General features: G+C 37.5%; 1 protein-coding gene across 1 annotated transcript; it reads right to left on the bottom strand.

Moving 5' to 3' along the window:
- Positions 1-775: 775 nt before the first annotated feature.
- Positions 776-12784, bottom strand: LOC117258695 (very-long-chain (3R)-3-hydroxyacyl-CoA dehydratase-like). The gene is made up of 11 exons (XM_033629829.2): positions 12568-12784; positions 10449-10494; positions 10142-10215; positions 9087-9251; positions 8110-8161; positions 7847-7957; positions 6183-6310; positions 5780-5892; positions 5588-5694; positions 5337-5468; positions 776-3340 (listed from the first exon to the last, which is right to left on the bottom strand). The coding sequence occupies exons 1-11, from the start codon at positions 12646-12648 to the stop codon at positions 3264-3266; spliced, it is 1086 nt and encodes a 361-aa protein (XP_033485720.2). The 5' UTR covers positions 12649-12784; the 3' UTR covers positions 776-3263.
- Positions 12785-15882: the final 3098 nt, after the last annotated feature.

The raw sequence follows: 15882 nt of genomic DNA, 5'->3' as shown, positions 1-15882 counted from the left end.
GGCCCATGCGAAAACACAAAGATGTCTAGAGTCAGTGTTTGGTTTGTCTGCTCTGGGCTACTGTAGAAACAACATGGCGAACTCTGTGGAAGAGGACCTTCTTCATAAATGGCCCCAATCTAAGCCGGCAATTCTTAGTTTCATACACTAATTAAAACATAGTTATGAGTATTTTATTCCATTTCTGCCAACACATGCCCCTAAATCCAACACACTGGACCTTTAAACGTGTGCTATGGTAACAAGCGGAGACAACAGCATACAGTCATTTAAAAGTAGGATGCATGACAAATAAGTGCACCATCTTGAGTCATGCCAGGGACATCTGTTTCATGCACTGTACAAAACTAATGAACACAGTCATTGTGATGTCACCCACTGGTTTGTGGACCCCTGTTTTGAAGCCTCGTATTTCGCATTTTGGCCAAACATGTCAACATGTTGCTCCTCAGCCTCTGTTGTACTGAAATGTTGTTCTCTAAGACATTTAATGTTTTCTGATGTTCTTATTGTTGTTTGCTTCTGGATTGATCTGTTTTGATATTTTGTGCCTGTTCACCACTTTGGTTAACTACAGTTGTTTTTAAATGTGCTGTATAAATAAAGTTTGACTTGAGTCAAGTTTGACTTGAGACTTGAGTAATGTTGGCCATTTTAACATGAGGGTCTATGGGTATTGACTCACTTGTGGATCCAGCCTCAAGTGGCTGAAGTAGATCATTTTTGACGTCAAAGCAGGAACTGATAACCGAGAAAAAAAAGCCCACCTCAAAAATATGAACTCTGATGTTTATTTTGGTCAGAAAAACATAACTGTGACTTACACTCAAGTCTGAATTTGCAAGCCTAAGAACTTTTGAATTATAAAACGTCAAAAACAAACTAAATGTCCACTACACATCTCTCCCAAAAGACACCCTTAGAAATCAAAATCAATCTTAAACAAACAAAATAAAAACAACAACTTCAGCAAACACAAATAAATATAAATCAAAAAAGGCTCAAAGGTAAACAGATTGAAAAGGATAAAAGATAACAAAGAACTTGTACAGTCAGTGGAAAAGGATGAGAACAGGAAGTGGACAGCTCATCAAGACATTTAAAAATTCCTGAAGTATTTCTTCCATCAATACAACACTGATGAAACTTGAATATTTGAGAGTACATGAGTACAAGTTTACAGTAATGACCCCACAGTCCTGTCAGGCCATCTGGGCTCCCAGTGAAACACTGAAGAGGACTCACAGTAAAACTTAAGTTCAGAGAAGCAACACAATAATTGCTGATAGACTGCTGACATTTTTAAGTTAAATCTGACCATTTAGCCACAGTATTTCTCTGGATAATGTTAAGTCAGTCTGTCGTTCATCGTCAGGAGTATGGATCAAATCCACTCATAAAATCTAGGAAAGATTTTTGAAGCTCCTTCTCTTTACAGACATGAACTGTCCAAGAAAATATGAGCAACACGTTCCTGTTTAAAGCTGCAGTAGGGACAATATTTTTAAGAGAAATTTATGCAAAACTGATACTGGATTTTTGACGCTGATTCCAGTATCCATGATTGTGAGCAAAACATAATGATAAAGAAATGTTTTGATGATTTTTACCTATAATCACTTTCATCTCACTTTTCCCTGTTCTACTGTTTGTATTCTTCAGCCTGCAGTTACACACTAACAAAATATACTGAAATGGCAATGATCAGTACTTCTGTAATTATGTCAATACCACCTCCCCTCTCAAACTGCTGCCATTTTTCACAAGTCAAACTTCACAGACAGTGAAAGAATTACATCCATTTGAATCATGTCGCAACTATTTTCATGTGTTTGACATTACAGGATTTCGTTTAACTTCATTATGCTTTAATTTAAAGTTAATATCTCATCATTTTGAGCTGTGTCCCTCTGCAGCTTTTGACAAAAACAGTCACTATTTCACATGACAACAAAAAAACCCAAACATTTGTAGACCATGAGGTATAAGCGTAGGTGTGTTGCAGGTTACCAATAAAACTTATGTTAAGGCCAGAAAGGACAGAAGAAAGAAGCAGTTATAAAAATGTAATTTGCATGGATTTGTTAATATTCAAAGCAGTGAATGACTGACAGTTCCATCCAAGGCTCAGTGTTAGGAATGCACCTCTGGCAATGATGATGAAAATCTAAATTCAAAACTGACAGCTTACAGTTAAGAGCCATGGTGTTTTCATACAAAGGCATATGGAATAATGTACGTATTGATTCAGGACCCATAAAAATGGTGTTTTAGCTCATCAGCTTCACATCACTGCAGACAGATTTTCCAAGAATCAGAAAGTTCAAATTAACTTGCAGAGATTTAAAATTTGCTTTATTTTGCTGTGTCTTCATGCAGTTGAAAGCAGAACAACTTTCAGACACTCACTGAGTGTTAATGTATGTTCAGACCATTTAACTGCTGCGGTTTTATTTTAGATATTAAACCCAGAAGAAAACAAGTAAACATGGACATCGGGAAGATGATCAGATGAATTTGCTTGTCTCTTTCATCTAAAATTCTAAATTCCCAGATACTGAACCATCCTTGAACAAACCACCACAAAGAGAGTGTCAAAACTGTGCTGGCTTTCAACTGCATTAACACACAACAACAGTACGACAAAAATATAAAGGTTAATAAATGTTGACTGTGAGGGATCTATGATTCGTAGGTAATGGTTTAAAAGACCATAAAGCATTAAAACATGATTTGAAGAGCCATTTTAACAATATTTTTTGACCTATAAGGACCATAATTTTATAAATGATGTAAAAGATAACCACACCATCTCTAAATCTAAAACAAATGACACTGTATGTTCACAGAGTAAACACCTCTCTTGTACCCAAGAAGAAAAGTGAACACAATGTTTTGGTTATTTCAACAGAACTTATATAAAATAAGAAAACTTTAGATGGCGACTGCATACACGGATAAATATGGACATTTTAAAGAGAATAAACATGGTATTAGTAAAGCACTGGATCAACCTGTGCAGTGTTTTCAGGCGACATCCACTTAACAGTGGGTTTTCACGCTGGTACAGTAAGATTTGGAGGATTTGGTCTGGAGAATGTGAACAGTTCACCCAGTGGAGGAATAAGGGGACTAGTACTCCAACATCAGGTCAGTGTGTGTGTGGGAAGATGAGGAAAGGCAATCAGAGGAAAAGAGAACAGCTGCTTTATCTTTAAGTGGACAGCAGTTCAGAGTGTGTGGAAAATAAAAGTGCTGTTGAGTTAGTGGACTTTCCTTTTCCTCGAGCGGTATCGTCTCCTCCTCTGCTTGTACAGGTGGCGGAAATTGATGAAGAGTCCTGGAGGGGAGTGGAAAATCTCTGTCAGTATTAAGCTGAGGTTTGTCTCATCCGCTAGCAACAACCACAAAAAGCCCCATTTCCACAGCACTATACAGGTAATTCATTCAGTCCTCCATAGCACCTCTAGAGAGATGTTTGCACAATATGATGAAAATACGATAAATTCACAGTTGTTCCAAATACAGCCAGATTTGAATCTGTTTCTCCATGATGTGACAAACTAAAACTACAGTAGCACACTCTCGTTATAGTGCATTTACTAAAAATTATATCATACCATTTAGCTTCCAAAGCTGATCACCGTTTTAAACTTTCTGTATGTCCTTTTCCTGCATTTCACGGTGCATTGTCTTTTATTCAATTCATTACACCGTGAAAATCTATGTACAAAGAATTTGAGCGTGCTTGGGTTTGGTAATCCATCACGGGAAACATCATGTCTCTTAATAATAATAAACATGGTTTTAATTTGTAGACTAATGAACAAGTGTGTAGCTCAAAGGACATTCTGTCCATTTTCAACCAGCTTTGCATCATAACAATGTGGGTAATATGTGTAATTAATCTACCCTCCATATTACCAGTGCCTGAATCTCCCTGCAGGGTTCATACACACTTTAACCAGTAAATTTCCAAAACATTTCCATACTTTTCAGCCTTATATTCTTGATCACACATTCTCTGAAGTGTCTGTGTATTGTCAAAGTTGACCAGTCAGTTTTGTAAAATAAAGAGCCAGCCCAAAAGTACATACACTGTATATGAGCACTTGTGTTCACTGCACACAAATCTGGTAATTATGACCCTGACCTAAGAAAACTGCCTTGTGTCTTCACGTTTTGTGGAAATAACTTAAGTGAGAATTAGCCCCCTTTAGTACCTCTGCAGTTAGGGCTTAGGTTCATACACAGCAACCAAAATGATCCCTTGTTTGATGGTGGACCAGAGGGAAGCACTGCAGCTGGTTGTGGGTGTCATGTTGGTCACCGCGGTAAAAACATCTGTAATGGGAGTTGATTTGCGCAGCAACAGCCTGGTACTTAACATTAGCTCCTTTAGCATAATGTTCATAATGTCAAATATTTCACTACACAGTCCACATTTTGCATGTCCCAGGTCCTGGTCTTTGTCATGCCATGCTTTACACTTGTCCAAATGAAGCCAGACATGAATACATCTGCTTCCTTGCATTACGCAAATTTGCATTTGGACTCAAGTAGAAGCTACAACTCAGGTCGCAGTCTGACGTCACCCCCGGCAGAGAACATAACGTCAAGTGATATGACTGACCTGTCTGAACATTATCATCGTAGCCTGTATGCAGTATATATACTCTATTATACAGGTATTTGTGAAGCCAGTTTCAATGACTTTTCCATAACTTTCTGGGTTTATTTATTTTTCCAAAACCCTGTGTAATGTTACACAGCATTTCCCCCGAATGGTATACACGGCTCTACTCAACTTATTTTTTTTATTGTTTTTTACATTAGCAAGAGTTATGGATAGTACTTTTTTGGTAGCACCTTGGTCGAAGTTCCAAGCAAGCTGAACTGACACTAGAAGGTGGAGTTAAAACACTGCAAACCCACCATTTTAAAATAGCCACGCTAACTTTAATAGCGACCGCAATTTTTTTTTTCATTTGACCAAGCTTTTAAAAATGGCAGCCCACAAAACCACGCTGTGCACTACATTAACAATGCTGCACAACTGATGAAGTGCAGACATTCCTGTTTGGTTGCAATATGAAAGGATGCAGTGAGTGTTGCACTGAAGTTGATGTCACAACAGTTTGACACAGCATCGCTATGGCAATCAGCAGAGAACCCTGTCTCCACTGAGGGGGTACTATCCACAGTGAAAAAAGGAAACAGAGAAAGTACCTGGTACAAAAAGTGAGCTGAAATGAGTCGAGCTGTACCAAGCAATGGAAATGAGACATTAGTTGTAGTTTACTGAAGGACAGATAGTGTGTCAGTAGATGTCTCACCCAGAAACATGAGGACCAGGTAGAGCTGCAGAGTGTAGGAGAAGCTCAAAGAGTGTCCCAGCATCGCAGGGAGGGGGAGGCTGAACAGACGCGTCTCATCAAAGATGGGCAGGGACTGGATGACGGCCACCGCTGGAAACATGCACACAAGGACAAACTGTCAGCAGCAACTAACATATCTAACACTTACCCTTGCACCCTTTTGCTTATGCCACTATTTTCTCAGTAAGCATAACAAACTAGACACTGACCTTCAGCCACAGTCCCGAGAGGGTACAGAGGGATCCAGATGCTGTATCTCAGCCACGTTAACATCTTCCACTCTGTGTTTATGCAGGCCAGCATGTAGAAAGGGTACCTGATGGGGAGAAGGAACAGCTGATGTTATAGCAGGCAACACCACATGTTAACCAGAGAGGGGAGGGAAGGTGATCTGAGCCGACCTGAAGATCTCGATGGTGCTCCATGTGTAGAAGACGAAGAAGACAACAGCTTTGTTCTGCATGTCTTCCATACTGCCGAAGATGACGAAAAGAATGACATTCCTCCCTGCCACCTGTGACATCACCGAGCAGAATGAAAAGAGGTCTCAGATTAACCACACTGTGAGGAACTGCGCACAACTGATTGATTTTGAAGTTCAGTTCAGAGCCTGGTGGAGGAAGAGTTTTTTTTCCCACTTAAAACATTCCTCATTTTAGAGCACTTCCAAAAATGATTTGTGTAATATACCAAAAAGATGTTTAAATATCATATGGATGTAATGTCAGGGTGTCCATATACTTTCGGTCGTAGGTGTAACTACTCTTTTCTTTCATGCGTTTAATATTTACAGCACTGTATTACCTGTATCATAGCAGGAAAGAATCCAGTCTTCACCAGACCCAACAGGGGATTAATGACCTCGAGCACGGCCATCATCTGACAGAAATACATCATGTCAGCCGTGGTGTGGAAGGTATCATAGAACGAATCTGTGGAGGGCGAGAGAAACAAACAGACTTAATTAAAAAGCACATTGCATGAGCCACTATCCATAATCCTCATCATTTGCAAAACAAATCCCTGCTGTGTAGTCTTCCTGTTTCTATTCAAATGAGCTCATCTGTGAATAGCTGCTCACAAACAAAAACACAGACCTCTCTCTGTCTGTCTCCTGGACCTCCTGTTTGTTTTTTATTTACTGCACAGTGGTGCTAATTATGCCCGTCTGTTTCTGTGTTCAGTAAACACTGCTAATTATTTTATATATTAATTTATCAGTCCATAAAATTTAAAAGCTATTATCGAGTGTTTTTTTCTGTTTTTATCTTCCATCCTTTTACAGTCCGACAATTCTGCCTTTACTAACATTGAGTGTCCTCGTTTTCACTTTTACAGTGATAGATAGAAACCTATCCCAATCAGGTTTTATGTCCCTGCAAGTAGATTATTACAACATACTGACATTAACCAAAAATAGAGAAATCTGTCCTAAAACGTTCACGATATTTTTGAAAATAGCTGGCAGTAATGTTGCGTATACACAATTTGTAGGTCAGACTAAAACCCAAAAAAACCAAACTAATAATCATTTAAAGGAATAGCTAAAAATGGGATTCAAAGTGAGGACTGAGTCATTACTATGAATCTTATTTTTATAGTTTTGGCCATCTGTTCTCTTAGTTATGATAACTCTGCACGCACAAAGTTAACAGCTGAACTTGAGGAACATGGAGACATTAATAAAAATAGGTCAGATAAAAGGAAAGGTTGTAAACAAAATAGCGGGTAAGTCAAACTTATTTGGAAGAGCAAACACGTGAATAGTAAAATTATGACCCAAACTGTCTGTTGTAAACATCGATAAACATCACAGAATTCAAACGGACTTCCTGTACTGTAGTTGTGAGCTCACAGTTTTTCTTTGCAGTGAAGGGTTGTTACATTTCAGAGGAGCTCACTTTACAGTTTACCTCACAAGAAAGTGGTTTAGCAAATAATATGTGTTTCCTGCCCCTTCTGACTTAGTTGTGGTGATGTTTATGTGTTTCCAGAACTCAACAATTGTTCAGAGCTTTCATGGCTCTTCGATAATACAGCCGAAACTACAAAAATAAGACTGAAGCTGTCATGAACTAGAACTAAAATCAAAGGCCACTGAACTGTCACAACTCCAGTGCAGACAAAAATACTTGTCTAATTTCTAAAAATATACATACGTATAACCAAATGACTGTACTGCGGATCCAACGGTCCAATCTTTACCTCACTGATGACACTTTGGTTTTAGCAAAAGAAAAACTGTTGGCACATTCAAGACCAAATCATTGTCAGTAAGAGGAGAACTAATGTAGACTTGGTTTTGTTTAAGCAACAGACCTCAGAACACAAATCTCAATAAACCTGTGACTAACATGACGCAAAATAATTCTCTGCAGGTAACTGTGCCTTCCTGTGGCAGATGACCTGGACATAAACCTCACTTCATGAACTGACCGTGTTGTTTTTTGGGGTTTGTCTTTACAAACCTTGACCAAGGATGAAGAGTCGAACCGTCATGTTGACAAAGATCCAGGAGAATCCCAAAAACTGCACCAGGTTGTACATAAACAAGTAGCCTTTCTTCAGCCCGAGGTAAGCTAAGGAGCAGAAGAATATAAATTAATGTTAACTGATGCTAACGTGGCTGAATCTCCTCCTACAGGCGAGTAAATGTACATGACAACATTAATGATTCAGCTCATTATGTGGGTTTTTGATGTTTGCAGATGAAGAGCTCAGTGTGACTCACGGTCTTTACGAACTCTCGACTCCACACTTATCTTGTTGATCTTCTCCTCCTCCTGAAAGAAATCACATCATCAATCACACCAATTTCACTCTGCAAAAACCAACATGTTCTTCAATCATCACCTGTTTTATAATGAAGAAAATGAATTATGATCTTTCAATCTTCTCACTAGATCCAGGGCAGTTGAACAATTTATTTAATTCTATGATTTAAAAAGTCACGAGTCAGAAAAGTGTTACTCACTGTTTTATCAGAAATACATTTTCTAATAAAAGACAGTTTCTAAATTCATTAATAAATATTCACAGCCTGCTGCAGTTTCCACACAGTGCGGACAGCTACACATTTCTTAACTGACCGTTAACTTGAAGCTGAAAAGCACAGAAAGGACCTGGGAAATAAATGAAAATCGAAGCGTCTACAGTGGAGCAAAATGACCAAAAGAATGAGTTTGCAGCATTGAACAGACAGGGATTCTTTTGTAATTTAATCAAGAAATTCTTAGGAGGCAAATGGAAAATGAAAACAATCATTTGGGAAAACTGACACAGCAATTCCATAATTGTCCCTATGGTTTTCTTACAGCTGAGTGGAAGGTAGCTTCATTGAGTCATGTTTAGGAAGGGTTACCATGACACAAAGAAGAGAGCTGTCAGGAGGCTTATCTGATATTACAGACCACAATGAGTGATGCAAAGTTTTATGGACTGGCTTTGTAAGGCTGAAGAGCTGAGCTGGAGCTAAATACAAAGCTTCAATGAGGCCTCTGTTTTTCCTTAGCTGCACTAACTATCTAACTGACACTCTAACAAATCCCATAAAACTTGTTTGCACTCACAAAGCCTACATTTTGTTGCCTTCACATCTGACTCATGCCAGGTTTGCGTTGGCAGTCAAAAGCCTTATTCACGATAGACAACATTTTACTCTCTCTTCAGTTTGGACTTACTTTATTACATTTGTTTTCAAGTTCCTACCTTAGCCTGAAGCTCCATCTCGGCATCGGACTCGTCCAGCCAGCGGTCAAAGTCAGGCGCCAAAAACAGAGGCTTCTTCTCCTGCAGTGTCAGCCGGTCCCACCAGCGCTCCTCCTGCTTCCTGATCTTGATGTCCACCTGACGCTGGGTGGACTTATGTTTGATCTGAAAACACGAAAACACGGCATCAGAATATTGTTCTTCACTGAGACACAGAGGGCAATGACATAATGTGAGTAGCTGCAGTACGAACATAGTTTGTACATCTGAATCTTTAATACAAAAAGGCTGTGACTCATAATGTGAGTACATTTGATCTGCTACTGACGCTCACTAACCTTGGACAGTTAAAGGACAAATGGATTTTAGACGAGTCAGTGGAATAAAAAGCTGCAGCTCTTTGTCTGACTGAGACATAAATTCACTGATCATAAAGTGTGTATCCCGGGCTGTGGTGTACCAGCTAATCAAGCCTCTCTTCAGCAGGGAGGCATTTTTCAATCAGCGTTCACCTTGACTTGTTGGCAGCAATTTCAGCTCAATCAGTGCCATGACGCATTATCGTGCAGTCATTCATGTTCAGTTATGATAAAAAACTGTGGATTTTACATCTGAACAACAAGAGAAAATCATAAGAATCGGGCTATGTGCAAAAAGGTTTGTATTGTAACAATGTTAAAACTAGACAAAGAATCTGGAAGGTCTTAACTGCATTTTTAGTTAAATGCTATTATTTTGTTTTAAATATTTATATTCAGTTACATGTAAGAAATGCTCGAAGGTGGGAGCTGACTACACATACATCTGCTTCTTGGCAGGGTCTGACATTTACACCCATCTTACCACATGACACCACTAAAAGACAGAAAGTACAACTACAAGTGCAGCAAAATAGTTAATACCAGACACTGTAAGACAGTAACTACAATCCATAACTGCCCTTCTGCACTCTAGCATTTAATTTAAATTATATTACCATGATGCAAAAACAATTCATGTCAACATTACAATCGATTTCACCACTAATTAGTAACAGATTAATAAAAGATCATTACCTCAGGTCTGACAGGTTCCAGGAACTCCAGACTGAACATGTATTCATTATCTCCTTTAGCTCCATGGCCCTGTGCTGTGGAGCAATATTAACATTACACTTATATATATTCTAACAATATTAAGCTTCGTATTGCTTTATATAGAAACTGCAATCATAAATAACCTCATGAATGATGCAAATGTTCGTGGAAAATTTTACAACGTTTTACTGTAAGTAAAGTTGTTATTTTGCGACAGAGCAACTTCTCTTAAAGGGTTCTTATAAACATTATGTTCCTCTTTACATGCATCAAAATAAATACCAACCTCTGAACTGAAGTGTGTTGTTTTCTTGCAGGCTGATGTCGAGATCCTGAAAGACACAAGGGCAGCCTTCACAACCAAGGACATAGGTTTCTTTTCAACATTGTGGGAGGGACATATATAGAAAAGAGGGCTTAGGGGTCCTCCACCAGAAAATTCTCAGCATCAAAACACTTAATTTCCTGCATTCTGGAGGATTTTATGCCTCAATTTATGGCATAACTGTCTTTAATTATTTCTAATAGGGGGGACAAACACACATGATTTAAATGTTATTCTACACCTATGTCCACAACTAACTTGACAAGTCTGGTGATATTCTATATTTGTCTTACTGCAAATGAAATGAACCATGTATTAGTCTTTCAGTACTTATAGACCTTCTTTTTCTGTCTGTTTTACTCAACCTCAGCCCATTGCTTCCTACTGAAGACATACATCTTTAAAAATAGGCCACAAACTATATAGTTCAATTTGTTAAAATAAAAGCGGAGTAGTTTTCTAAAACAGCCGAACAGGTAGCTCTTAGCAAATGTTACGCAAAATTAATTCAATAGAACTTCATTTATCCCGAGGTTAAAAAAAATTTTTTAAAAAAAATTCACGTGCCAGAGAATGCTTTAAAATACAATAACACCAAGTACAGTAACCACATTTTAACGTTTACAACCGGTAACAACCAGAACAACCAGAAGATTCCCAGGTCAGAGTCCATCATTAGGTCCAGTTTTACAACAATAGAGTATTTAATATTGGCAAAATATACAAATATACAAGATAAGAAGTGTTTGGAGTAAATAACAATTGGAGTAAATAGTGCATTTGTTGCAGTCTATTTCCAGCAGCAGAATAATTCACATTTGGTGCTTTAGGGAGAAACACACAGCAGGATGGTACATGTGAGTTTTTGGACAAAAATTGAGCTCTCTGGCACAAATGAGCTTTGGCATTGTTGCTTTTGGCCCAGAAAAAGGCAGAATATCACCATACTTATCCTTTAAAATGAGATGTAAATGTATTAGACACTTCTAGGTAAATGTAAAGTTAAAGTTAAAGTTAGAAGGTGTTGATTCATCTTTATGGGAATTTTAGAGACTGTAATGTGATGCTGATTAACTGTATTGCATTATACTATATATATTATACTTATATATTATACACAAGTTTCCTACATTTAGTCTTTCCTTGTGGATAAATAGGCTTTAAACGTGTAGCATGACAGGTGTTCTTCTGTCAGCCTGCTTCAGCTGTCATAAAGCCATTCTCCTAAGAGGCTTAACAAGATCCAGAACAACCATTAAAGGTCATGCATCTTTTATAAGACATTTGTAAAACAGATGCAGGACGTGGATGGAGGAGGAGGAGAACCTGTATTTCATGTTACTAATGCAAACACAGACAGCAGAGTGAAATTAAAGTAATCTGAGACAGGCTAAGTGTTTAGGTAAAGATGTAACCCACCCAAACCAGCTAAGATCATTCTTAATACAGGGTTTTGACCAGCTGACACAAATCATTAACACCTTGTCTACCTTTCTATTAAGCTGGGTTTGTTATCTTGAGGACTTCTTGCTGATAATCATATCACAGTATTTGTTTAAGTAGCTATAGCTAGTGTGGGGTGCAGCTACAACACAAGGAAGTTAAACTACAGCTGCCATTTTTTCAGCTGTAACTGTCCAGTAATTAAGATGTCAATGGCAGTTAGTAGTGTTTAAATTAAAGTGTTAATTTCGACACCGAACTTCGACACGCCAGCGTTATATAACCATTGCTATAATGTTATTTCGTCAGCAAAATATCGTGAAACTTTTATAAACACGGTACAACAGTGTATTATTGTCATATTATTAGTTATCCTCTGACCATCACACATAAGCTAACCGTTAACCGTTAGAGGTCAGTTTAGATATCCTCTCACTGAACACCATCACTGAAGCTAGCTAACGGTTATGCTAACCGTTCAAGCTAAACATTAGCTAACGTTACATCGCTAGCATGATTTTAATAAAGTTTAGAGGCATTCAGATTACATTAACGTTAGTTGAGCAGTAAAGGACAGGTAAGTGTGAGTTAAAGCTGACAGGAGCCGGGTGGATGTAGTGGACTGACTTGTTCCTACCTTTGCATCGCTCAATTCCACCCGGAGATAGATCTCTCCATGCCGCTGAGCCCAGTAAACATGCGGGGTGAGGATCTGCATCGTGTCTCGGTGTTTTCTGACAACTACATGCTATAGGAAAGAGGAAGATTTGACTCTAACTGATGCACTGAAACCGTCATCTGGCAGGCTGCCATCCCCCCCACACACAGTGGAGGATATCACACCAGATGATGGAGCGAACTTCCGGGAGGAGGGCGCTAACGGACTTCAAAATAAACATCCTGAAGCACCAGTTGGACAGCTTCAAAATAAAAGTCTCAAAACTTTTTAATATATATTTTTTTTATTGTTGAGACATCCTCCAAACATTTTAAAAGACATTTAAAAATATGTTGCTTGTCATAATAATTTGCGCCTAATATGCTGATTTTATTTTTAACAAAAAAATATTGAAATTGATATTTGATGTTTATTTCGAACATATAAACAAGCAGACAGACAGAAAGAAAGCAATATTTACAAAAAATGAAAAGCCTAATATCAAAGCAATTTTCAGTTATCTTGATTTACACATCTGAAAAGGAGTGGGAGGAAGTTTAAACTTATTGAATCCCACCCCTTCTCCATATGTCATTAAGAAACAGACAGCTTCCTTATACAGATAAACCTGTACTTTAGACTTTTATAAATATACAGAATATATCTGAATTCTCTGATATATCCCCCCACAAAACATTTTAAAAGACATATAAAATATGCTGCTTGTAAAAATAATTTGTTGTGTCTTATATGCTGATTTTTTTTTTTTTTTTTTTTTGCTTTATAAAAAAGGTTAGTCAAATAAATATTAATATTTTATATTTATTTCGAACATTAAAAAAAGACATGAACAAACAAACAAGCAGACAGACAGGAAGAAAGTAATATTTACAAATAATGAAAAACACAATGTAAAAGCAATTGTGAAAAGAAACTGACAGCTTCCTTAGATGAACCTATATCTTAGACTTCCCTCAAAATATATATACAGAATATATCAGAATTCTCTGACTTTAGACTTTGAACTCCAGCAGATGTTTCACATGTGGCCCTAATCCTCCTCAGAAGACGATATCAACTTTTAAAGGTCCAGTGTGTATGATCTACTGACATCTAGTGGTGAGGTTGCAGAACCGAAAGTTCTCCAAACATGTAGGAGCCCTATCTTGAGCCAGTTTTTTGTTTGTCCATTCTGGGCTACTGTAGAGCAACATGGCAGTATCTTGGACTCCAGAAACACAACTGTTCTTATTTTCAGGTGAATATAGCCTACACTGACATAGTTAGAACTATTATATGCCATTTCTGCCAATAGATGCCCATAAATCCCACACACTGGGCCTTTAAAATCCCCTGCACAACTTAACTCCAAAGCAAACATCCTCATATCTAATGTTCTCAGTCTCAGATTGTTTCTCATGCTTGAGGAGGTTTAATTGTCACATTATTCACAATAAAAATACTTCCTACATTAGTATTCATACCACTGCTAAAATGCATTCATGTTGTTGGTTTAAGTTATGTCAAGACATTGATAATTAAAAAATGGGGTCTTACAACAGGAAAACACATTCATTACTCAGAGAAATAAGACCATATTTAGGCTATTAAGGACAGTATAGACAATAATTTCTGTTTATAGATTTCACTGATGATACAGAGCCTTTACTCCAGTCAAAAGGATCAACATTCTAATCACATGAAGGCAAAAAACATGCAACACTGCAGAATTAAATCAATGTTGGCAAAAATTCAGTTTACATGTCAAAGGAATTCCCCCACGGTTACCATTTGTAAATCAATTAGTCATGCCATGATACCTTGAATATTTGAAGAAGCCTTTGTTTTGTTTGCATGTCTCCGTGGAAGACGGGAAACATATTGATTTACCGACTGACTGGGGACCATGCACGTTTATCAACAGTAAAACAATCTCAAAACTAGGGATAGACCAATATGGATTTTTTAGGGCCAATGCCAATACCGATTTTTTTCCATCACCCTTAGCCGATGACCGATTATGGACTGCCGATTTTCTTGAGCCGATATTTGGGGCCGATACTGCTTTTGCTCCCTCAATTTACATCAAAAAAATGACACAATGATAACAAATATTACAGGTCTCAAGTTTAAAATAAGAAACATTTATTGAACAGTAAAAAATACTAAAAAAAGATGGAAAGTTGAGGTAGAACAGGTAGATTATTATTATTATTATTATTATTATTATACATTCAAATAAAAAAAAGAGTTCAGTGCTCTTAAATCTTCCAGTAATGTCTTTATAAAATAAACAAATATTTAAGCTGAAGCATAAATAAAACAACAACTACTGTACACAGTAGGATTCAACAACTTTGTTCAACTTAACCACATACTTTCAAATGAAAAAAAGTGCCAGGGAAAAATAAATCCGCGAACCCACGCGCGTATCAGCCGATGCCGATACAAGTAAAAAACTCAAATATCGGCCCGATATATCAGCCGGCCGATGTATCGGTCTATCCTTAATCAAAACACCTGTTTACAAACTCTCACAACAACACCAAAGTCTCATTTATCCAGGATATGTCAATACTTCTCAGACACATGCATTTCTGCTATAAACACTTGGTATTGGACTCCAGCTTTGAAGAGAGCACAAATAAGTTTCACTACAGTTCAGTTTTAAATAATAAGGTTTTCTGTGTTTGGGAAGTACTGAGCATATGACTGGATAAATAAGACTTTGATTTCACTGCAGGAGTTGTGTGAGAGTTTATAAATGCATGTTTTGATACAGCATAGTTTTGCTGTTGTTAAAGGTGGTCCCCTGTCAATTAAAAAAATTAATATGTTTGCTGTTTTCTGTGAAGGCATGTGAGAAATGTATTCAGGAATTCAAGGTAACAGGACACGACTAACTGACATATAAACTGTCATACATTTTGTGGGTGAAGTATTCCTTTAATGTATCAGTTATAATAATCCAATTTTACCATACATAACAATATAACATAACATAGTCACAGGCCATTGTGCTGCAGAATGGGTGGCCTACTTTTAATTTTGACACTTTAACTAAATATACTATTTATTACATTGCATTTTTGTAAAACTATTAATGTGTGGTAATGTTACTCAGGTAAAAGATCTGAATGGTGAACTTGTTATGGAATAGTTTCATCTCTGGTGTTGTAAGAGATTTAAAAACGTCTTTAAACCAAAAACCATTATTACGAGCCAGTGCGGACTCATGGGCAGGACTGTGCAAAGCTTCAAAGTACGATTTTAGTCGGCGTTCCTGAACGCATC

This window comes from Epinephelus lanceolatus, chromosome 2 (assembly GCF_041903045.1).
Source record: "Epinephelus lanceolatus isolate andai-2023 chromosome 2, ASM4190304v1, whole genome shotgun sequence".
Taxonomy (NCBI): domain Eukaryota; kingdom Metazoa; phylum Chordata; class Actinopteri; order Perciformes; family Serranidae; genus Epinephelus; species Epinephelus lanceolatus.
The sequence above is the reverse complement of the archived record's forward strand: the minus strand, read 5'-3'. Positions and strand labels throughout refer to the sequence as shown.

Excerpts from the sequence above, each read along its gene's own strand:
- LOC117258695 (XM_033629829.2), bottom strand. The coding sequence starts at position 12,648 with ATGCAGATCCTCACCCCGCATGTTTACTGGGCTCAGCGGCATGGAGAG. Across the intron at positions 9,252-10,141 it reads TGGAACCTGTCAGACCTGAG|ATCAAACATAAGTCCACCCA; the intron begins GTAATGATCTTT and ends TCGTGTTTTCAG. Across the intron at positions 3,341-5,336 it reads CCTGGTCCTCATGTTTCTGG|GACTCTTCATCAATTTCCGC; the intron begins GTGAGACATCTA and ends ACTCCCCTCCAG.